This window comes from Apodemus sylvaticus, chromosome 16, assembly GCF_947179515.1.
Source record: "Apodemus sylvaticus chromosome 16, mApoSyl1.1, whole genome shotgun sequence".
NCBI lineage: Eukaryota > Metazoa > Chordata > Mammalia > Rodentia > Muridae > Apodemus > Apodemus sylvaticus.
In genome coordinates, this window is record NC_067487.1 from 15,555,440 (window position 1) to 15,580,015 (window position 24,576).

The 24,576-nt window shown below is 48.7% G+C and overlaps 1 protein-coding gene across 1 annotated transcript in view; it reads right to left on the reverse strand.

Annotated features, from left to right (window-relative positions):
- Positions 1-591: 591 nt before the first annotated feature.
- Positions 592-24,576, reverse strand: part of Ankh (ANKH inorganic pyrophosphate transport regulator) — a 123,736-nt gene continuing 99,751 nt past the window's right edge. The window contains exons 8-12 of the mRNA XM_052159803.1: positions 23,130-23,225; positions 4,612-4,741; positions 3,866-3,989; positions 3,360-3,459; positions 592-2,410 (exon numbers count right to left, since the gene is read on the reverse strand). Coding sequence (XP_052015763.1) covers positions 2,297-2,410; positions 3,360-3,459; positions 3,866-3,989; positions 4,612-4,741; positions 23,130-23,225 — 564 coding nt within the window. The 3' untranslated portion in view covers positions 592-2,296. The remainder of the gene's footprint in view (positions 2,411-3,359; positions 3,460-3,865; positions 3,990-4,611; positions 4,742-23,129; positions 23,226-24,576) is intronic.

Here is a 24,576-nt window from a genome sequence, read left to right on the forward strand (position 1 = left end):
TGGGCCATCCCAACTCACTCCTCAGTATCTTGAGGAAAACCCATCTCCAGTCTTTGCAACTTTAGGTTGTATTTGTCACCTAACCTTGAGAAAGCCATACCTGGTCTTTCCACAGTCCTTGAGGATTTCACAGGCATGGTCCTTTTTAGTTTGTTAGCCGAGAAAAATGTTTAAAAACAACACTCAGCTGGTGAGGTAGGAAGGCTGCCCTTCGGAAGAAGAGGAAGGGCCCACTTTCCAAGTCTAGGCCATGGAATTCTTTGAACGCAACAGTATTCCAGCTCAGAGTTCTGTCTTAGGATGTCAGGTGACAAAACAGGTGAGTGTGTGGAGGAGCCTGCACTACAAGGGGAAGGGCGGAACACATCCCGCCCAACTGCAGCTCCATTGCTAAGGCCTGGGCCTGGATTCCAGTGGTTGGGATATCTAGTACCAGTCATCCTGATAAATAAGGTGGCTTTGGGCTCTAAGCTACATGTTCTATTGCACAGTGGAGAGATACCGGCTGTCCTCCAATTTAGAGGGAAGGGATTTTGCTTTTGCAATTTGATACTTAAGCTCCAACCCCGGAAGCATGAAAATAGCCACACATTTTAAAAAATATTGCTGTTTAATTTTCTAGTAATGTACTTTAAAAAGCCAATACAATTAAGACTTTCAGTTATCTTTCAAATCTGCCCCTGAAGTCACCCGCAAGCCGCTACGGAAGCACGTAGGATTTGTTCCCATGGTGGGCACACATGAAGGACGTTGGGTATCTAGAAGTGGGAATTCGAGCCTGTGTAGCTGACAGCCAGCTCTGCCCTGACAGTCTTAACATGAGGTTACTCAACACTGAAATAATGAGCACAAGAGGCCGCCTTCTGCCCTTTCCCTCTGCCTGTCTGCGCTAGTCGGTCCATTTCCTCCCGAGGTTTTCCATCGTGAAAACTTGCATTCTTGGACCTGTCGGCCCCTACATTCACACACAGAAGATGTGGAAAAGGCTGTAACATACAGCAGTCACTGGGACAACACGAGCAAGCTGTAGGTATGTGGAGTACGCAAGCAATCACTGAATTGTATTAGAGACATTTTATTGAAAATGCGAAAATAGGAAATGTATTATAGCCTAAAATAAATTACATAACATATACAGCATATATTTATATCTTTAAAATATTTGTTTTGTTTAGGTTCTTTCAGTCTAGTTACTTTGACTAAATCAGGAATTTAGTGAACTGTATCCATAATTTTTTTTAAAGGAAAAAACCCGCTTTCCAAAACTTAGAAAAATATACTGCACTAAGTGGATTTCCAATGCATTATTTCTGGGGTATCACATAGTGACTTTGATACTTGTTTATAAAATGTCTTGCTTTATGGTGTGGAGGGGAGTACCATAGTACACTTGGTTACCTGTCCTGCAGAAACAGGTACCACATCTACGTCAGAAGTTACGAGACAAGAACCTGGCATTAGAATGCTAGATTAAGACTTAAAGCTCTGCTCACTGTAAAACACGAAATGGACAGTTAGAGAAATGGACAGTTAGAACGCTCCACTTCTCGCTCTAGCGCCACCTTCAGGGAAGGCGAGAAAACGCAAGCCTTCAGGGAAACTCATGCGGAGGAGGAGGATGCTGACCGTGGAGCTGCACTTGAGTGGCAACTCGCGAGCCAGCTCATGTATATACACTGTGGGGTGCGGCAACTCAGTGAAACCAGGGCAACTGTGAGATGCTGACGATCAAGTGAGTTTGCGACTGATCCAATTTCTACAGGAGATTAGATTCCCCTTACGCTGGCCCAGAAGGGCCACCAGCTCTTCCTCTGGGAGCAGGGAGACTGTGGGCTGCAGCCTGGGCCCACCAGTGTGCACAGCAGATAGTTCATGACTCCAGGGCCACTGTATTGGGGAGCAAGTCAAAAGAGGCTGAGTGTCAACCTTTGATTCTTAGGAGGCAAACATGAACAGAAGAGAGTCTGGCCCAAGTCCTTTGGTTCCAAAGTGGAGATTGTCCAAGGGAGTAGAAACGTTGACCAAGAGGCGGCTCTATCTTTTGGGTTTTATGAAGCAGGGGCATGAAGTCAGCGGTTCTGAGTTACAAAGCGACAGTAAAGACCTTTCTTCAGGTCCCTGTGTCGGTGAGCATACCCAGTATGCTAGAGAATTTATATGAAACCTCTAAATCAAGGCCTCTTTCATAACCAAGAATAAAAATTAAACAACAGAAAACAACTTGCTGGGAGGAGGAGGAGGAGGAGGGAAGAGACTGTTGTCCTGACTGTCCCTGCAGTGGCCCCGCGGCCGGGGCTTACTCATTCTCCTCTCTCATCTCTACGATGTCTGTCACCTCCTCTGTTGGAGGCATGTCGGTCATGGCCGAGTCTTCCCCCTCGGTGGCCGACTCATTCTCCATCTTCTTTTTCTAGATAAAAGAAGTGACATTAGAGCGGGGACTTGGACAGGACACGGCACAGCACTGCCTAGCAGGAGTCCCCTTTATGGTCCAGGCCGAGTGCAGCTCAGTATACACCTCTCACTGTGGCTATCTGCATAGCTGTTGTCTGCTAGGTACTGTGGGGACTCTGTCCCTCATAGCTTTGCTGGTGTGCTTTGGAACATAGCCTGGGATACCTGCTCCCTTTCAAATGGAGGCGTGGCTCCTCCCATCCCCCTCACCCCCAAAGTCCCAAGCTTTGAACTTATTCTCTAGAGCAGTCCTTTCCACCTGTCGTTAGTGGGCGTGAGTGTGAGAGCTCTGTCCTGTGGATTGCATATCCTGATTCCTGGTGGCCTCGCTGCCTGGCTGCTGCCCCCCTGCAGAAAATGGCTGCTCAGTCATCCCTAGGTCCCTGTGTCCTCCGCACGCTCTCCTTTCAGGACCCGATCCCCATCCCTGCTCTGTCTGTGCTGCTCCTGAGGCTCAGCCTTCTGAGTCCTCTCAGCCTCTCATATCGGCCTGAAGGTGACTAATGCTCAGCAATACAGTCACAGCCTTCCTTGCTTTTCTGCTTTCCTGATCTCTTAACAGTTTTATTTCTTTGTACCCCGCAGCCTAAAAGTCTACACATCCAGGCTCTGCCTCAGGTCCCTGGATAATCTCATCTGAGTGCATAATACAGGGTTTTTGATCCCAGAGAACTCCTAAATCATGGAGAGGAAGAAAAGAGTTCTCATGCAGTTTGAACCCCCTGCCTTCAGGACAGACTAGCTCTGTGCTTTCAGGGGGTGAGGGGGTACGGTGTGGAAGGGTTGGGTGGCCTTCCCCTAGGGTTAGAACAGACTTCCCGGACTAGAGCTGATGAGGGAAATTATCTGGAAAGGTAGAGAGAGAGGTCCCGATTGCCGCCAATGCCGCTACCACCATTTCTCACCTGTTTTCGATAGACATAGCATGCTGCGAGGGCCACCATGGTAGACTCTCCCACAAACCCTGCTAGAAGGGAGCCCACACCTAGTGTGGCTCCATGCACCCTGAAAATGAGAACATACGCATATTGTGTCTGTTAGAAACAAGTCTGCCGTCACTAAGCCGACGACAAGCTCGGTCGCTACTGCAGATCCGCGTGGCATAGTGCAAGAGTCCTCTCCACCCACTGGCCTCAGGACAGGGTCTGCTGCCCGCCCGCCCCCTGTGCCTTTCTTTCCCCATTGTCCTACGCATTCCTCACCACAGGAGTGGAACCCTGAGCAGCACCTGTTTCTACTGGTGTGGATCTCAAAGACTCACTGGTGTGGGCAGACGAGCTGCCTTCCGAATGGCCAGTCTAATGTGCTTGGGATTTCACTTGGTTACCCAGATTTTAATCTTCTACCTAGGACATGTTACTGGCAAAGGACCCTAAGCCACACATGCACGTCAGACGCAGCGAATGCATACCCCAGGTAAGGCAGGACCACAAGGCTGGTGATGAGGACGATGATCCGCAGCACGGAGCTGGGCGCCAGGACAAAGGTCTTCTTAAGTGTCATCAGCCATCCAGTGAGATGAGCTCTCACAGTCACTGAGGAGAGAGGGCCTTGTGAGCTGTGTCCCGCTTCCTCCCACCCTCTGCTGCTCGCCCAGGACAACTAAGCTCTAAGGGCTGCAGGAGCTCCCAGCCAGCTGCTGGGACCCAGGGCTGCCACTTGCCTTTTGGTTGGTCACTGTGGTTGCGATCCCTACTTGGAGGCTAACTGGGGTCAGGTGCCATGCCCGCCGGTTCCCCTGTCTCCCCTCTCGGAGGCCAGCTGCAGGGAAGTGCCTTACTGCACCACGATAACTGCCGGTCTGGTGGGCCTGGCTATTCCCATGATGACCTTTCCCGGACCCGTTACTCTTTTCCCCGGTCGGTCGAACTCTGACCACCTTCCGCTAGAGGGAAAGCTTTGAGGAAGGAGGCAACGCTGTAAACGCGTTGGGTGAGCACAAAAGCTGAGACCAGACTCCATAGCCCTTCTGTTGTCTGAGGGAACAGAGGGAAATGAGAATGGCCTTGTCCCTATTTCCCACGTGCCTCCTCAAGTCAACCCTGACTACCACTCCCTTAGGCATTGTCCTTTCTCCTCATGTCCTGGTGCCACTGCTCATTCGGTATGTCGCTTCTGCTCGGTGACAGTACCCATAGTTCCCACTCTGCTCCTTACCTGGCACTGGGAAGAAGGAGAAGATACGCAGAGGAATGACACAGAGTTCTGCAAAGGCAAAGTCCACCCCAATGATGTCTATCAAAATCTTCTCAGAGACGTTGGGGGTCCAGAACATTACAAAACAGAGCTGCAGGGCGGGACAGGACAACAGGGAATCAGTCAGGTTAAGAAAGGGCATAAAAGACATGACATGGTCCCTATGTGTTCAGGAGGATGAGGAACATGGTCATTGGGTGTTGCTGGCTACACGTCCCTGCCTTACTCTCATCTGCCAATGTCAGGTGGGGGACTGTGGGTTGCGTTGGTCCACATGCTGTGCCTGCCCCATTGGAACAGCCAGTGTGGCAGTCTAATGTAGGTGGCATCTGAGTGGGCGACTCACTGAGGCTTAGCCAGGGTCTTCCACGGCTTGCTCAGTCAGTTCTGGGCAGATATGTCCATTAATACAGCTTTTCCAGGCTTGGCTAGATACTAGTCTGAATTACCCAAAAACATCTGCATGGTATTTGCCACACGGACATGCAGAATCATCTGCAGCCTAAACAGCCAGGGAACCTGGAACTTGAGGAAAGCAGACTCTAGAGAGTGAAACAATCTCACAGAAATGCAGAACTCACTTCTGCTTCCCTTCCCCCAGATTAGGAAGTAGGGAAGCACAGCTCACGGGGGTAGGGGGGGGTGGGGGGTGGGGGGGTGGGGGGTGGGGGGCTAGGGGGGTGGGGGGTGGGGGTGGGGGGCTAGGGGAGTAGGGGGTAGGGGTGAGGGGGTGCTGGCTAAAATCTACCTGTAAGCAGTTCATACACTGTACTCTCGACAGCATGGGACTGTGTCCCTGAAGCTATCATCAGATTCATCTCTGCATAGGGAAAGTGTACTTGGCAAGACTGAGGGCAGAATTCTGGGGACTCCAGGCCTCAGCTCTCAAAACACAGGAATCCAGGTGAGTCCCAGAGGCTAGAGACCAAAGCAGGTTTTCATTGGTCAAAGATGGATCTGGAATTCCTGAAAGTTTCAGGCTTCCAAAGAAGCCTCTAACCATCATGTCATACAAGTGACATATCTCAGCCCTGTGTCAACGTCCACAGCCGCCAGTACCCTACTCATGAACACACAATCAGTGTCCCAGACTTCCACAACAGCTGCGAGGTCAAAACAAAAGGAACTTAAGAGAATGCGGAAAGAAGAAAGTAACCCCTTCTGTCATGCTGACCTTCTCAGAGAGATGGGTGAAGAAACCATTCATGGACCAAGTACAGAGCAGAAATGTTCTAGAGACAGTCACGGAACAAGAAAGAGCCAAGGATCAGGAGGATGAACAGAGCCCAGAGAAAGGCATCAGCTGTCATGGAGTCAGAAGTCAGCCACAAGGCAGAGCTGACAAAGGCAGGAGGATGAGACCAGATTGCTTCTCTTTTGATCAAATCTAATATTCTTGTACTGAGAGTTCCAAAAAGAGGGAAGAGTGAACCTTTCAGAGCCGACAGGAATTTCAAGACTGAAAGGCCACCTTTAGGAGACAGACATTGGGCCAGAAGAGACCCAGCAGGGCACATCATAAGTAGTACTGGGAGCAGAGCTGGCAAAAGACCTCCAAGAACAGATTTCAAGGGAAGTTGATTTCTCCCCTAGAATTCTCAACCAAACTATCACTGATATTTAAAAGAAAGACCTTTTTCACTACTCAAGCCCTCAAGACAGTCACCTTCTGCATTGGTTACTTAGCTTCAACAAAATACCTGACAAGAATGACTTAAGGGTGGGCTTGTTTTAGTTCAGTTTGAAGGTACAGACCATCACCAGGGATGGATGGGAGCAGGAGAGTGAGGCAGATGACGTGGGGTCCAGTCAGGAAGCAGAGATGAACGCTCCCGCTCAGCTGGCTTTCTCTGTAATTCAGCCAGGGATCCCTCAGCCCACACATGGGAACACAACTTTAACTTTGTGCTGATTTTAAAAGGCTTAATTTAAAAATGTGATAACTTTGGAGGGCAATGTTCAAAACATGCCGGTTCCATCAAATATTTATCTCCTTTTCCCAAAATACAAGCAAGTCTTGTCTAAAATAAAACTGGATATATTGGAGAATGAGCTGCAGTCACGTAAAAACAGTACTGAAATATTATAGCATCATTTGCACTTGGGTAGTTAGCTTGGCCACAGTTAAAGCAACAACAACAAGCCTTAGTAGATGAACACAAGTGCTTTACTTCATACATTCATTAGGCTTTCCCTGTGACGCACCAGCATCCAGGAGCAGATTCACCTGGTCTGGAGCAGCAGGTGCTACCCATCAGTCACCCTGCTTGCCATAGGGTTCACACCATTCCAATCTTGCAACTTGGAGCTTGGGAACTTTATGACCTGAATCACATGGACAAGGTCCTGCCACCTTTCCCCATTGCAAGTTTCAAACAGTGTGATATCACTTCTGTCTACCGTGCAGACATGACAGCAATTTCTAATAACTCCCAGACAGCACTGGGTATGGTGCTGGAGACAATTTATCCCCACCAATATCACATCCCAGCATCAGATTAAAGATCCCTCTTTCAGGGCTGCTTTATGTTAGGCCTTAAATGTTTGCCATAGCAGTAAAGCTATAAACCAGTCCTCAAGCTTGCCACGGATCTGCGCATTGGAGCTTTCTTTCCTAGATGAGCCATTCTGTGATTCCTGAGTGGGTAGAATGTGTCACAGGGGCTGCATTCTACACAAAACTCAGAGTTCATAGAGAATCATTACTGTGCTTTTTTTTTCTCCCAACCAGAGATGATCTGAACATGAGACAATGCCTCAAATACAAGTTGCAAGCTCTCTGGGCTTTGTAAAATCATTGTAAAGTGGCTTTTAAATCATAACACACCAAGGAAAAGAAGGGTGTAGTCAGATGTATGGTAGAAAACTGCTTGTGCAGCAAGGGAGTCAGGTAATTCCTCCCTCTGGCCTTTCCACACGGAAGATGCTTACCTTGAAGCCTTCGCTGTCTTGTAAGAAGTGATCTCTCTGGGGGAGGGCAGTTAATAGGGGGACAGATAGGGAGCATGACCCTAGGTTGACAACCATACACGTTCATGCAGGGTCTGGCTCTTTGTCTCTTAGGAACATTGAAGTTAAAAGTCATTGCTCCAACTTGCAGAAGGCCATCAGAGAGCAGGAGCCATACATTTGGGAGGTCTCTTTCTCCCTCTCTCTCAAGTATTTGAAGCCAGAAACTTCAGGCTTCTGGTAAGAAAATGGTGTGTTGCTTTCAACCAGTCTTCCACAAGGGAATATTTGCCGCACTCTCCAAAAGGGAGCATGTAAACAACTAGGAAGCAAAGAGTGTTTACTAAGAGCTAGGACACCAACCTTCAGGTCATATTTCATGTTCTAGCATGATAATTAGACCCAGTGTTTCAGAAAACAAGAACGGGAAGCTCACTCAACAAGGGGTATTTTAGGGAATGTCATTCTACTAAGTTCAACTAGTGGAGTTGTAACTCAGAACATGGCCTCCTGGTTGACCATGACATGCTGAGTTCATCAAATATTTGCAGAGGCCGGTGACATTGACTTTTCCAAACCAGAATGAAAACCTAATGAACTCCTGACAACAGACATGATTTGTGTGTGCCCTGGAGCAGCTGCAGGGCTGGGTTCTCTTCTCAGAGTTTGCTGTCAGTATCCTCTCATTAGAAAGGAGCGTTCAAAATGGAGTAGGCCAACGTGTGCCCAGCCTTGGGTTGTCTATTCAGTGTCTAACCAAAAGACCCAAAGCCTCTTAGAGAGGGAACTCAGTCTCTGCCTAGAGCTGGAAATAAGACTATCATTATCCTGGAAGATCTGAAGTGCTAGGAAGCAAGGAAGCGCCCAGAATGTAAAACAATAGGACATGTCAAGGGGACACCACCCCAATAGCCAAGGAATATGAGCAACACAGTAAAATAGCTTTGCTGTGACCCCAAGCATCAAACAAGCATCTAAAGCCCATGCTGATAGAAACACATAAGGGGGCAGGGGACTAACCTATGTGGAATTCTAGACAGCCCCTTAGCAGTTCTTTTGTGGTGGGCAGAGCACAGCCCATCCGTGTGGGCTGACCAAGGACCAATCATGCCACTGCACAAAGAAAGGGAGAGAACTGCCAGATGTCATTGCTGGGCCAAGTGATCAAGGTCAGCAATGGGGAAGTCTGGCTAGTGGAGTTTGAACGGCCAGTTGTTCCCTTAGCATGTCAATTCAGAGAACACACAAAGCTACCACCGGGATGGGGAGGTGTATCCCTTGTTGGGTGTCCCCAGGGCTCTGCTCTATAGACAGCGTTGCTTAGTGATACGGCTTTTCAGTTTTCCCAAGCCAGTGGTTTTACTCTTGAGGAATTCACAAAGTTTCTCCATGGCCCAATAATTACAGTTAGCAGAGAAGGAGAGATTCTGACCTTCTGAAGTTAGAAAAAAGTAAAATGCACGCAGCTGTCCCGGAGTAAAATACCTGGTCCAACTGGGCTTGGTGACACACGTAGTCATAGCACGTAGGAAGCAGAGGCAGGTGAATCTCCGAATTCAAGGCTAGCCCTGGTCTACAGAGCAAGTTCCAGGATACCCAAAGCTACACAGAGAAAGCCTGACTCAAAAACAAACAGCAACAAACCTGGGTCAGGGCATCACTGTTATCTAGAGCATTTACCAGAAATGTATCGCAGTGTGCAGTGGGGTCCTCCCACTGGGAGGACCGAGCTTATACACACAGATCAGGCGTCCTGATGACTAGGCGTTTCCCATAACTACAAGAGTCCTGCCCACCTGTGGTGAATTCCTACCATTCATTCTCCATAGTTTGCTTCTGGGCAAGAATGCCTCTCATCTTCTAGATGAGATCTTGCCCCCCGCAGGACTGCCGTGAGCACCTCCCTCCTAGAGGTACCTGTGTGTGGAGTTGGGACTGGTCCACACTGTCGTAAGGTTTAACTGAGAAAGGAAATCAGTGTGAGAGTGTAGCCAAGGACCTCTGTGCAGCTGCTGCCCTTGATCGGTCAGTGTCTGCTGCTGTGCTCCCTACGGCCTCCTGGAGGTCCAGCTAACATGGAGTGGCCTCGTGTCTAGATTGTCATGAGATTAGGGTTGATTTCATTTCCCTGGTGATATTTATCCATAGTTTCCACAAAGAATGTTGATGAGAATGGGTGGTAGAATTTGGCTAGGCAGTGAAAGATAAAGACTCCAAATAAAAGTAACCAGTTTCTTTCTTAGCCTCCTTGCTGGAGGCTAGACACGCCAGAAAAGGAATTTCTTTACCCCAACTGTCTTTGGTTCTGTCATGGCCAGGGGCTTGAGAAGGTGGTAAGGGGTCTGTTATTTCCTTATTTCTTTCCCCTAAAGGAGTATCTTTCCAGGAAAGCACACTAAAGTCAGGACTGCGGCTTCGAGGAACTGGACTGACCAGCTCTTCCCACCTACAGCCACCATATCCACAGCTGTGTGACCGGTGGTCCTCCCCTCCCAGGATCTTCCTGCACAGCTCTGCCGCCTCCCTCTCGTAAGCTCCCTGTGATAAACTGCTTCTTCCTAAAGTCACCCATGTGGTCTGTGAACTTCATTGTTCAAATTCACAAGGCAAGGACTGGGCTTCCTAGACCCTCACCTCAAGCTATAAACGCTAAGACATGCTCCCTCAAGTTCAAAGACACCTTGATATTCCCATGTCACACCAGGGGGGGGTCCTCCTCCTCCCCCCATTAGAAACAGCTTCAAATATAACATGCCCTGTTTATGTCTTTGCAGAAAAGAAAGTGGGTCTTCATGTATGTCTTATCAGGGACACGAGAAGTCACATTTGGAAGGGGGCAGACATCAAAAGGAAGCGAAGGGCTCAGCTGCAGCAGCCAGCTCCTGTGTGCACATCTCAGCTGAGCAGGAGGTGGCAATGCTGTCTTCCAGTGTGGCAATGCTGGATGACAACAGTGTATGAAAGTGGACACCACGGCGGACAGCACATCAGCACCATCAGGACGATGGGAGCAAGGCTGGAGTGACTGCTGCTGGGGAGCAGGCTGCAGTGAGCCATCTGCTAAAGGGTGATTTCATGAAAAGCCTCGAGAGACAGAACCCGAAAGGGCAGTGGGAGACGGTGGTGGCTTCGGTAGGCACCCCACTGGGAACGAGAAGGGAGGAAAACCCTAGGAGGAGGGATCACTGACTGCAATGCACAGAGAGCAGAGGCAGAGACTTCTCATGTAAGACCAGGCTGGCAAAGCATCAGCCTGCTGAATATAATGGCCGATTCTATACATCACGGAGTAAATGAGTCTTGGTTTTCTATGCTGAAGCGCTAGAAAGATGACACGGCGATGTGTTGACGTGGTACCTGATATTCTCTATCATCATATGATCACCCCGCTGGCAATCAGAGCCATTACACATTTATGGTGAATGCTCTGTAAAGGAGCTGATGCTACCATTTTCTTTTAAAGTGTATCCATGGTGAAAATAAGCATCTTCAGATGCAGTTTTATGATCCCTCTTTTCCTAAGGAATAAGGAGATAAAATCATCCCTCTGATTGAGGTTCGATGAAATGGTCAAGAACTCCTTCTTCTTGAGAGCCCTGTTGTCATTTCTACTATGACCCCAGATTCCTGATAAGTCACAAAACATGGCTTGGAAGCAAGAGGACATTCCAACAGCAGGGGGCGCCATGCACCAAGCAGAACAGGAGCTGTGTGTCACAGGCCGGCCAGCTCCTCGGGAGGTAGCTACAAAATGTTTGATCGCAGTTCTCACTAGATCTGCAGGATGTCTAGAACGTTCCCCATGCTAGCTTCAGCGTAGTTTTTCAGTAATTCAGAATTTGGAACTTAGGGGGTGGGGCACAGTGAGCACATTCAGTTGAATGAGAGTTGAATGAAGTAGTACAACAACCACAGGGATGTACCGCACCGTGAAGTCGCAGTGAGTGAGATGGTAAGTCTGTATTACGTGCATTTTACTGTTCTCAAAGGGCGCTGAAGAAATGGATCAGGAGATAAAGTTTCTGCTATGCAAACCCAAGGACCAGAGGCTAGCTAATGTGCTCACCTACAGTGCTGTGAAGATTTGTTGGCTACCTCGAGTCTCAGCCCTTGGAAGCAAAGACAAGGGATTTCTAGTGAAGGTTGGCTGACTAGACTGGTTGGAACTGGCCAGCTCCAGGTTCAGCAAAGATCCTACCTCAAACACTAACGTTGTCTGTTGTGGTAGCACGGTGCGCACCTTTAAGCCCTGCACTCATGAGGCACAGGCAATGGGTCTTGGTAAGTCTGAGGTGAGTCTGGACTACAAAGAAAATAGTACAACTACCAGGTCTACATAAAGAGACCCAGTCATACAAACAAAGCAAAACAAACCCAAAAACCAAAGAAACAAACAAAAACTTTTGGGTGTTGGAGGGCTGGCTTAATGGTTAGAACACTGGCTGCTCTCCCAAAAGAGCCAAGTTCAATTCCCAGCACCCCAGGTGACTCTCAACCATCTGAGTCCAGTCAAGGGATCTGGTGCCATCTCCTGGCCTCTGAGGGAACTGCATGCATGCGATGTACTGAAATATATTTAGGCAAATACCAACATGAATAAAACAAAAATAATAAAATAACTAAAAAATATAAAGTGGAGAGAGACTGAACACTTAACATGAACCTTGCCATGAACACACATGCTTAACGTGTATCTGCATACACCCGTGACTCCACACATACAAACACACCATATAACTGCCACCAAATTCTGAGAAAAAGAAAAAGAATTATCAACACAACACGATTGACCATCTGTTTTTTCAAAGCACATGTGGATACACACAGTCTATTATGAGGAAGGCTCGGAGACCAATTGTTATTGTTTAGATGATTCTGAATCTCTCCAGCCAATCAGGCAAACCCTCAAATCTGCAAGGGATGCTGAGCTAACAAGCTAGACCCTGACAGCTCCCAGGGAGAACCGGGTGGGGAGGGAAACAGTTCTGTGGGAACAAACTCTGAGCAGTTACCTCAGGCCAAGAACTTTCCGTGTTGTTTCACATAATGCCTATACAGTTCTGGGACAGTGCCTCTGTCGCAGATCCTCTATCACAGGGGCCTCTAACAGGCCCCTCTCCCTATTTCCAGGATGCCTTAAGGCATTGGAAAGAACCCCATCCTGTGTCTTGGTATGAGAAAGCTGCGACCTCTGTCCGTTTACCTTCTACCCCTGTTCCTTCCTCTACACACAAGGGAGTCATTTTCTTCTGCTGGATAATGGAACAGTGAGGCAGCAGTCTCCACCTCATGGTGCGGGGGAGGGGCTACGGCAGAAACAAAGGCTGACACAGGCAGCCTTTGTTCCAGACAAAGGGTCAGCATGGTACCAAGGCTGGGACAGGCCCCAGCATCACCCAGGAAGGCTTGAGTGACAGCTGCACAGGAGGGTAGTCTAGCAGCAGGGAGGTAAGACTGGGTCACTCAAGGGAACTCAAGAGCTAATCTGGACAAAGAGGCCACCAGAACAGAACCACTGAGAGTGGGGATCTCAGAAGAAACAAGCTTTTCTGAATCGCAGCTTCCCTGGAATAATGGGATGAGGGCAGGTGGTCCTGTGCGGCCAGCAAATGGCACACTCGACCTGTTTAAACAAGAGCAGCAGACAATATGGGAGTCAAGTCTTTGAATTACAGCCCTTGAATTACAGCAAGCAGCTCTGAGATGGGGAGAGTGAGGACATGAGATACCTTGCAGACCCCGATTCCAGCTTCAGACCCCTAAGATGGGCATTTTTGATCCAGTGCCTCTGTATGAACCAGTGGTAGATGGCTCTTCTAGGGAGATACTATGAATACCAGCTTGTAGGTGACCTTGCTGCTTTTCAAAGGTGGAGGCAGATTGTGTGTGCAAAGGCAGAGCTCTGAATCCACTGAGCCCTCCAGTACTGGGTCACAGCAAGCCTATCAGCATTGGAGGTGACCTGACTCAGAAGAGGGGTCCTGTGTCAAAGGGAGACTTGACAGTGGAAGATTTCTCTTTTGACTAAGATCTTCAGAGTACCAAATCCCTCCTCCGTGGGTCTGGGCGGCTTCTGCCTGGCAGCACTCGTATGCCTTCTGATGTCACGGCCTGACAGACCAACTAGCTGTATGGAGTGAGCACAGGCTTGGATTGGCAAAAAGACTCCAGGGCCTCAGCAAGTACCTGGCTACCCTCTCCTTGAGAGGCTCCAATATCTGCTCACTGTAAACCATTCAGGAGGTGACGTCCTGCAGTAGCAGCACATACCAGATTAGGGCACAGCACTGCCTTAAAGCCATAAAGAGTGCACAGACTGCATGAAGGGGTCTGAAGGCCTCAGCAGACAGGAGGGATGCGGAACATTCTGTGATAATTAGATGTTCAGAGGCTCAGAGCATGCTGCCAACCCGCCGAAAGACTCCCAGGTGACAGGCGACTTCTAGACGCCAGAAGCAAGGGGCAATCTAGGAGGGGCCAGTTGGACTGGCAAAAGAATATGGCTGTCTGGATCTTGCTGGGCTGGTACTTATTCTGGTGCCCCATGGCTAATTTATAAATACCTGCAGCCTAAAGCTACCGACCTGGCCAGGTCAGACCTGATTTATAATTTGTGTTTCATTTTTTCTCAGAAGAGCGACAAGGGAAAAGAATTAAACTCCAATGCCTGAAGGGCAGTCCTTCCACATTCTCCTGACATTTGTGTGGTCCTCACAGAGGGTCCTCTGTGACACCCCGAACATGTAAGATATGTCAATATGAGCCTTGACTATCAAATACTATAAAATTTGTGTTTAGGACAAGGAATTCAGATCTTTGTATTTACCTCATCTTGTAAGACTTTATGCAAATGTTCAGTCCTCTTCACCCAGTAAAACAAAAGCTGTGTCCTAGGAATTCTACACTAGCTCAGTGACCCTTTTCCCTTTCAGCAAGTGACACAGGCCTTGAGGCACAGTGCTACGATAACTCAAGATATATGTCCAAAACCACTGCCATGAGACGGATAAAGCACTGGCCTTCAACCGCACACACGAGCCAGCCACTACCAAAGGACCTCCTAGCATGTGCACACTGCTATGATCAAATAGCAGAGAGATGCAACTCAAGAGAGGAAAGATTCATTTTGGTCACAGCTCCAGAGGTTCCCCTCTATCATGGCTGGGGAGGTGTGCAGGAAGAACAGCTCCCATCATGGTGGCCAGAGAGGGACCCCGACATTCCAGAGATTTCTCTTATTCCATCCGGGGCCCCAGCCCATGTCATGGTGGTGCCTCAACTCAGGACAGGCCTAGTCCTCCTCCTTCCCTTCCTCTCTGGAGAAACACACTTCCAGACACACCCAGAGGTGTGCCTTAATAACCACCCAGGTGTTTCTCAAGCCGCTGAAGCTGACAGGATTAACCCCGACAGTAACTGACACGCCTCTAGTGCGTGCGCGGTGGTGACACTGGACAAAGGGTAGGTTCATGTCCTGGACAGGAATGAACAAGATGGCACGGGATTTCCCTGAGCTACTCAGCACTGCGCTTATAAACTTTCTGGAGCTTTCCAGCCCGTATATTTGCGCTGTGGTTGACCACAGGTAACTGAAACCACAGAGGGAAAGTCTGTGGCTAAGGAGGGACTACTGTACTTTATTTTTCTCTAAAGTACCTGTTAGTGCCTGTAGTTGGAGGTATAAAGGCCACCCAGAGATAATATGCACCCCTTAATCCCCCTAACTAGTAAATATACTTTCTCCTGGTAACAGGTGTGATTTAATGAAGTGAGATTATCTGGGGGGATCTGGAATCCTTCACGTTGCTGCTGAGGGTCAATGCTCTCCTCAGCTGTCTGTCGGTTAAGATCCCTCTCCACGCAGAAGGAAGGGCCTCTGGCAGCTCTCAGGGACTGGCGAGCAGGTTTTCTTGTCATTTGCTACATATACTGTTTTCCAGTACTGCCATCCTTTGGGGGCTCAGAAGAGATCCCCAAGAACGATTCTGTGGTGCTGTTCAGAACTCTTAATTGAGTCTGAACAAGTGTCTCATCCAATCCAGAGCTCTTAGAGCAGAAGCCATGGAACCAAGCCTAGGGAGCCTCCCTCTCCAGCCCGGATTCAAAGAGCAGCCTCAAGGTCGTGCTGAGGCCCCGCCGCCCAGGCCAGACAGCCGTCTGCTGACCCAAGACCGTGCTGATTACTTCATATTGTTCCTGACCAAAAGATCCTCACTTCAGCAGAGGTTCCCAGTGGCAACTCAGCCTTTGGACCAGATGCTCTGCGTCTTTATTGGGCCAGTTTTACCCTAAGCAGCCGAGGATGAGCTGAATTCCTCAGCCTCTCTGTTCTACCTCTGCAGTGATAGGGTTATAGGCATATGCCACCATGCCCAGTTTATATAACACAGGGGCGTGGCTCTGAGCGGCTAGGGAAGCATCCCTCCCACCGAGAAACCACATCTCCAGCCCTGTATTTCCCGATTTCTATATAGACAGGCTGGCATAGAACTCACGAGGAAATCTGTTTATTTCTGCACCACCATGCCCAGCAAGATAATATTCCAAAGAACTGAGATACCTTCAGTTTTCCTGGGTCCCCACCTGCTCTGAGCAAGGGAATCAATCTGTTTCAGGCTTCCAAGGGGAGGAGAAAAGCTCTTACAAAAGCACCTGCTAAACTGGAAGCCTCGACACGGACAAGCCAGGCACCACAGCCTGCAGTCTCTCTGACCGTTCTTGGGGTTTCAGTGGGGTTGCACCCAGTTCCACGGAGCTGAGAGCTTCTTCCTAAACACCGTATCTCTTCAGCCCGGGTTTGGTTTTTGTATTTAAATTGATCTAATAAAATGTTTTTCTCATGGCCACAGAACATCTTCAAGCTTGCTTCCTGGGCGTATATTAATTATCTTCCTGCTTCCTTGCTCTCGGACAAGCCAAATGGTTCCTGGTCTAGCTACTGCTCTCTAGGATTGTTCTGGTCTTCAGCGTTAGGTTGAGGACAGAGCAGAGCCTGTGCAGTGGGTCTTGGTAGGCTGACTTGGTGGGTGATGTATTGAAATGTAGTCTCTACTGGTAGGGTTTAATGGGTGGATATATAATCTGAACAGTGTTTCGGGTGGGCTTCAGGGAGGTGATTATAGTTAGAGCGGACCCTGGTTGGAGAAAGACCAGACCCACAAATAAATGGACTTCCTGTCTCCTGCTGTTTGAGGACCTTGACCACAGAATCCTGAGCCAAAACAAGTCTCTTTTCATTAAGATGCATTAAATCTACGGGCCATGTTATTAGCAGTTGGACACATTCTAATATATTTTGTAAGTTTTAAGGTATCACAGGCAGGAGGACCCCATGGAAGCACACTAAACATTCAGTTAACTAGAAGAACAATACCAAGCAGTTCCCTAAATCTAATATTGGTGCCTGTTGCTCTCGGATTCACACAAACCATCAGCCAAGACATACTGAAGCTCCCAAGGGCAGGCGGAGTGCCTCTGAGTGCAGCCCCCGGGGAGGCAGGTGCAGAGCTGCCTGCGGGGTAAGTACACCTTACCTCAGGGCTAGAGATGTCACGGGAACTAAAGAGATGGGAGCTGAGAGTGGGAGTCTGATGAGTCAGCCTGGTGGCCTCAGGTGACCACAAATGGACTGCTTTCTCTTAGAACATCAGTAGTTTAAATTGCCAGGGGTTACAGTGACCAAAGATTTACATTTGGACGTCTTAGAGCAATAGGCAGGGACAGTGGCCCGGGGAAAATCAGGGTGGGTGATGCCAGGCCTCTCTGCAGCAGGAGAACCCATGATAGCAGCAAAGGCTTCTTGTGTCTGGATCCAAATGGTCCCTTTTATAAGAACACCACCCATACTGGATTTGGGGCCAAGCTTTCCCAGAGAACCTGAACCCCATTTCCAAGTAAGGTTGCCTTTTTGGAACTGAGGTCAACATTGCAACATATGAACAGATGCAGGTCAACCCACGACAAACAGAAGAGAAAATTCCAGGCGTGTTCATGGTCTCCCTCCTTTTCATTAACGGAGACAGTTAACAGAAAGCCTAAAGCTCAGGCAAGTGATGTAAACCTAATACCAGCTCCTGCTTCAAACCCCTGCCTTCACCACGCACGGCTCAGGCCCATCAGAGTGACATCGATTGTGTGTGTGTGTGTGTGTGTGTGTGTGTGTGTGTGTGGCCAGGAGTGGATATGTGGACACAGGAGCCAGGGGTTGACAGACACTGTGTCTCATCACTCTTCATCTTTGCTTTTTCCTCTCTGAACCCAGAGCTGGCCCATTTGGCTAGACTGGCCATGCAGTCAGCTCCAGAGAGCTCCCCCGCCTCTCCTCCTTCACTCCAGTGTATGCATGGCTTTTATGTGGGTGAGATCAACCTCTGCTCCTCACGCCCACATGGCAAGTCCTTTTCCCCACGGAACCATCTTCCTAACTCCCTATTTTAGCTTCTCTTTGAAGAGCCAGACCCTGAGTTCCAACAGGTCCTGAGCTCAGATACCCTCCTATCCACTATGGTATCCCAACAGCTCTGCTTATCCCTCTGCCTGAGGTGGCAGGGACGCACTCAGCTCGCGCCTGCTCCTTCCCTGACCAGCTCTGACTAGTTGAAGCTGAAGGCTCGGCTCCCATGTGGACAGTGGGGTGCAGTGTGGAGGCCTGGCCGTCCTCCAACCTTGGCATGACCCAAGGGCCTTTGCATTCCACACTTGCATTCTTAACATGGGTCAGCTCACCAAAACCCAACCTTAGCCAAAAACATGATGTCTCATTTACTGGTTTCTAAATTATACATCTGCATAAATTCTTCTGAGGTTCAGAACCTGTACTGGAAAGGCTCCCAGCGTCCCAGGAGTGGGGAGAGCTTTCGGGTTTGGGGCTCCTCACCCTTCTCTTATTTACCTCTGTCATTCTGTCCAGTTTTCCTGTGGCAACCTCTCATCTCTGACAAATCGACGGTTCCTCCCTCTCACCATCTCACCCTTTCCATCTGTCTATCAGTCTGTCTCCTCCCTGTGATCCTTGCTTCTTAAATGTCTGACTTTCATGGAGTCTGGCATTCAGGGGGTGTTAGGATGGCTGTGGAGGTTGTCTACTGCCCAGAAGTGCCTTACCAGCTCCACCTGCCAAGATCCATTTGGATCATTGCCCCTCTCTCTACTGTGTACAAAGGGGCGAGAGAAGGCCTCTGAGCTAGCCAAGTCCATGTTTTGCATAGATTCTTTTCCACTTCTCCTAGAAAAGAGGGGCCCCATTCTTGGCACAAGCTCCCCAAAACTAAAGCAGTGGGGAATCTGAGAAGAGAAATACCTGGTGCTCTTAAAGGACCATTTGTGAAGTCAGATGGAAGCTGGTCTACTGTTAGCAGCTCCTCTGTTCACCATAATTTGTTGAGTCAAAAAGACTCAAACAAGAAGAGAAGGGATCCCCAAACAAGATTTGAGTTCATGAGGAAATTCTGTAAATTTAGCAGCCTGATTTATTGGCTTTTATTGAGCTAGCCTAGGTTCTGGAAACAAGTGCTCTGTCACCCTTTTGTGCTACTTGTGCCCCAACAGCATGATTGGAAAGACATGTGCCAGACTGGTGAGCAATTTTTATTTCAGCCCCAAATCTAGAGCCCAGCAAGAAGTATGGCAAACTTTGTGGGCATGTGTGTGGAAGAGCTTCGTGTACATGTGTGTAGAAGAGCTTTGTGGGCACGTGTGTGGTAGAGCTTTGTGGGCATGTGTGTGGTAGAGCTTTGTGGGCATGTGTGTGGTAGAGCTTTGTGGGCACGTGTGTGGTAGAGCTTTGTGGGTGTGTGTGTGGAAGAGCTTTGTAGGCATGCCTGTGGAAGAGCTTTGTGTGTGTGTGTATAAGAGTTTTGTGGCCATGTGTGTGGAAGAGCTTTGTGTGTGTGTGTGTGTAGAGCTTTGTGGGCATGTGTGTGGAAGAGCTTTGTGTGTGTGGAAGAACTTTGAGTGTGTGTGTGTGTGTGTAGAGCTTTGTGGATGTGTGTGTGGTAGAGCTTTGTGGGCATGTGTGTGGTAGAGCTTTGTGGGCATGTGTGTGGTAGAGCTTTGTGGGCGTGTGTACAGTAGGGATTTTCAGCTCAGGTTAGCCAGTTCCTTCCCCAACAAGAGAAATCTCCCTCATCGCCTGCTCCAGACCACTCTCTCCTCGTGCTCACAACACAGTCTATGGAGACAAACAGCCTTCTAGGATATACTAGTTGTCACTGGACTTAATAGTTACAAAATGGAAAGCAACTGTGGGTTCCTGGCATAATGGCGACTGCACACATGGCTTCCTCTCCTTGAGTTTGGCTCCTTATCTGGTTTGCACTCCAGCGCCTCCTGTCTGGCTGGCTACAGTACAGCATCCCTACAAGCAAACATCCTTTGACACAGTTCTTGCGAATTTTTGTCCTCTTTTCTTTAAATAGGAGCTAGTGGGGATCCAGTCAACTTGCTAACCCCAGTCTACTCCCTCCTTGTTCTTAGGGGGTTAATTATCCGGCAATCTACTCTTTGGAACTGGATCGTTGGGACCCACCAAAGACTCCAGACCTTTCTTTTCTCTCACGGGATCAGTTGGTTTGCAGACTAGACTACTCTCCTATGAAGCATGATCTGAAGAATGAACAACACGATGCCCTTACGGCAGCAGAGGCTGGTGCCCTGCTGCACACGCCTCCTGAATTCACTGCTTCATAGAGAGCAGGCCCCATGGTGAGAAGTGGCAGCTGATTGGTTGATTCATGGGTTATCATGGATGGGTAATGTAGCCCTAGGTTATGTAGACTTGCTTGTGAATGGCAGAGAGTAAGAGGACCAGTAGGTGTGCAAGAATTAATGTGTCATGTGACATTACAAGGCATAAACACACACACACACAGAGTGACAGTTGAAGGGTTGGTTTAGAAAAATCTAATTTTACATTTTCTATATAAATTTTTATATAGAAAATCTAGCATCAACTCCTCGAGCCAAGATGTTGGCTCAACAGACGGAACTGAGCCACAAATTCAAACACTGCAGCTTTCAATGTGAAGGAACTCTGTGCTGGAGCAGAGTCACTTATTCTTCTTGGTTTTTTGTGTTTTTTTTGTGTGTTTTTTTTTTTTTTTTTTTTTTTTTTGAGACAGGGTTTCTCTGTGTAGCCCTGGCTATCCTGGAACTCACTCTGTAGACCAGGCTGGCCTCGAACTCAGAAATCCACCTGCCTCTGCCTCTCAGAGTGCTGGGATTAAGAGCCACTTATTCTAACTTGTTTTTTTTTCTGAAAATTGAAATCTTTTAAATCTTCGTCTTCAAATCCCCTTCCAATAAGGGCTTCTGCATCCTTATTTCTAAGGTGGACTCACGTGGAGGCAGTTCCACTTGTTTATGTTTTCTTGATCCGGGATGAAACCTAAGAAATCAGCATCTGCCTGGCAGAATGTTTTAAGTACTTTTCCAGATCCTGTCATTATTTTAAACTTGCTAAAGATTAAATTTACAGAGATTCAAATTATTGGCCTGGAATCCTGGTGAGAAAGGCTGTCCTCCTTTTGGGGGTGTGGGGGTGTCCTCCTTCACTCAAGCCCAGCTATGAGAAGGTGTAGCCACATAAGAGAAGGCAGGCTGGGAGCCCCTGGCAGCTGAGACCCTGAGCTCCGAACTGTTGGCTCTGAGCAGACTAGGCTCAGTCCTGAAATCTGGCTTTAAGTCATCTTTTGACTCCAAGTCCTTTAACAGTCTCCAAAAGCTGAGGTCTGTTCCTGGAACAGAAACTTCTCTGGTTTTTTTCCTAAAATACCCTTTTGAGTAGTTTCAAAGTTGTTCAGTGTTTTGCTAACATTTTAGGGAACTATGGAAAAACTGGCACACCATAGGAAGAAAGAAAAAAATGCCAACAGGGGAACAGGTCACCTGGGGTCACTGGTCAACTCCAACTATAGATGTAGTCAGAAGTTCTTCCAGGCTAGGAGCCGTGGGTTCAGCGTGTGTCACCTCACCGGTGTCACAGGGACAGGTGGCTGTAGGGGTAGAGTTGATAGTGATGGGGCTTCAGGGTCTGATGTTGTGACTCAGTGGTTCCAAAGGCTTTCTGCGAGTGTATGGATTGTGTGTCTTGTGTTACCAAATATGATTCAGATGTTGGACCAGACAGTAAGCTAGAGGTTTTGCATGGCCACCCAAGGTTTGAAGCACACTCAGGGCCTGCTTCTCTAGGGCAATCAAGCTGAATTGTTCTGAGGACTATGGCAAATGGGGCAGTCACTGTCTGTCTGTTCTCAGGAAGATACTTCAGCCCTTGGTCCTCTGTATTGGCTATTCACGATGACTGCAAGACATAGTCAGGTATATAGTATGCATAAATGGAAATGAAGTTGTACAGGGCTTTAGAAGTATTATAGCCAAAGCAACAAAGAAAGACTGAGCTGAGTTCAAAAGAGCCATTGTCCTTCATCCCTTAACAGTCCCGCGGCACCTGCTGCTGTGCTAGTTGGCTTGCATTTTTCCTGCCTTTAGTAAAAGTTTAAGCTACCAGTCTCCAAATGGTATAGTATGTCCTTTGGCTTTTACGGCCTGTGCACCTTTCCACACGGCGGTTTGGTAAAGCTAGGATGTGTTGTTTACTTAAGAATGTACACCCAGACTCCTGGGAGGCAGAGGCAGGCAAATCTCTGAATTCTAGGCTAGCCTGGTCTACACAGTGAGTTCCTACATAGGAACTCATACAGTGTGTGCTACATAGTAAGACTTTGCTAAAAAGAAGAGGAAGAGGAGGAGGAAGAGGAAGAGGAGGAAGAAGAGGAAGAGGAAGAGGAGGAGGCATATCCAGACACCAACAGCTCAGTGTTGACCACTCTTAGTCACAGCTGTATCCTCTGTACTTACACAGACGTTATGGGACTCAGGAGAGGCCCCCATAATATGACCAAGTAAGTCAGCTGGACCAGTCCAATTAGGAAAGGCATTTACTAGAGAAAATATACGAATTCATTATGGAAGGTGCAATGGCATCTACAAAGCTGACTTGAAGTCTGAAAGATGAACTGGAGATTCTCTAGCATAAGATGAGTGCCGGCTGGAGGTGCAGCTCCCAGACAGAACTCGCCTAGCAACATGCAGGGCTCTAGGTTCAAGTCCTAGAGATATGCCATGCCTGTGGGGTGGCGCGGATGGGTATGACAGCAGGTCTGTAGGCCCAGTGATGGAGATCCCATAGGGCAAGCCGGTAAGCTACAGAAGCTAAATTATCAGGACCAGGTTAAATGGCAGAGCCTGACTCAGTCAAAACAGAAAGGGGTCCAGGAAGGGGATATTTATGCAATAATTATCAAATTATGATTCAAATTAAAGCTGTCCTTGTTGATCATGTCTGTGGGCCTGAGAAGCCATGTAAATACTCCCATTCCTAGAGTCAATGGTCTTGGACAACAGTTATTAATTAAGACAGCCAGGCATCACACTGTGGGATACAGGATTCTTTCCTTTAAAATCACTATCTCCCTCTATGTGAGCACACCCACTCACGCATGTGCTCTCCCCCACCCCCACCCTCTGCTTACCGTCAGTGACAGTGCCATGCAGACAAAGGTGAACTTCTTGATGTGGGATGAGGTGACCGTGTTGCTCGTGTTCGCCAGTTTATTGCTGGGGTTGTTCTGGGGAGAGAGAATGACAGCGGTGACAAGGCAGGTGGGCTTCTCCTCGGCTGGGCCCCCAGCTCACAAAGAGCACCTTGTTTTATCTGACGTGCCTCGAGTACTGACTTCAGGTGACAGCTCAGAAGATGGCTGTCACGCTGGCTCTCTAAAGCGGCTGTCGGGTTCCTGCCCAGAAACATTAACCAGAGGGAACTCTGGGCTCTTTTAGTCCTCTGTCCTTGGCACCCGGCTGCCACCTTACCCTGAAGGGCCTTGGCTCTGAAGCCTGTCTCCTGACTCATGTGTCCCCCTTTTGGCTTCAGCAGACTCTGCCTGGCCACTGGAGTTGGTGTCTCCTTAAATGCCGTGGCTCACTGACCTTTGGGGACCCTCTCTCTACCAAAGGAACAAACCTTACCTTGAGCTCTCACAGGCTGCTCTGTGCCCCAGCATTATTCCCACCTGCACCCCACACAGCTCCCACAAACACCCCCATCCAGGCTTTAGTCTCTCCCCCGCTGTTGGATTTCCAGGTCTTCAGAACACACCTCTTCTGACCGCACATCCCCTTCCCAGCCAATCTGCTTGTGAAAGCCTCTCTAACCTCTGACTTAGAGCTTCTTGGCCTCCCTCCAGATGATGCAGGAGCTGCCCGGGTAGATGATATGTCCACACATGTTCAGACCCCTATGCCTTGCCCACTCTCCAGCCCAGAAGTGCTTTGCACAGTCTTCCTTATGCAGGACAGAATACCAAGGGGCACTGGCTACACTGAGCTGCAAGCAAAGCCTGGAAGCAGGTGGCTCACGTGTCTTCTCACACGACACCAGGAAGTGCAGTGAGGGAGGAAGCCTGCTGAGGCTGTGCCAACCAGGCTCTAACTAAGAAGAGCCTTACTCAGAGAAAATCAGAGAAGCACCCGCTCCATCATAGATCAAATTAGCTCCAGAGCTGAGGAACACAAGCTATCCATGACACCTGGCTTCGCAGGAGTGGAATGAGGGGAGGGGCTGAGGCAGCCTCACCCTAACACACTTGGCCCACGCTGCAGGCTGGCGTGAGAACTCTTCATGCCTGAGAGAACAACACAGCCACGTCTCTGCAGACACAGCCGAAATGAGCTGCTACGGCAGCACTAGGCAAGGGATCCATCTTACTTGCCTGATGAGCTCTTCGAGAGGCAACAACATAACACATAGAGACGTTGCACACATGCCTTGTATTTAGCCAGAGCCACCACAAGGCGTGCGAAACATTTTAAATCTCTTCCTCTGGAGCCCACAGAGAAGTCAAAGATGACATTAGTCAAGGCAGGCAATGCTGAGGCCCTCACAGAGGTCTGAAGCACTGGCGGCCAGATGGCCTTCCC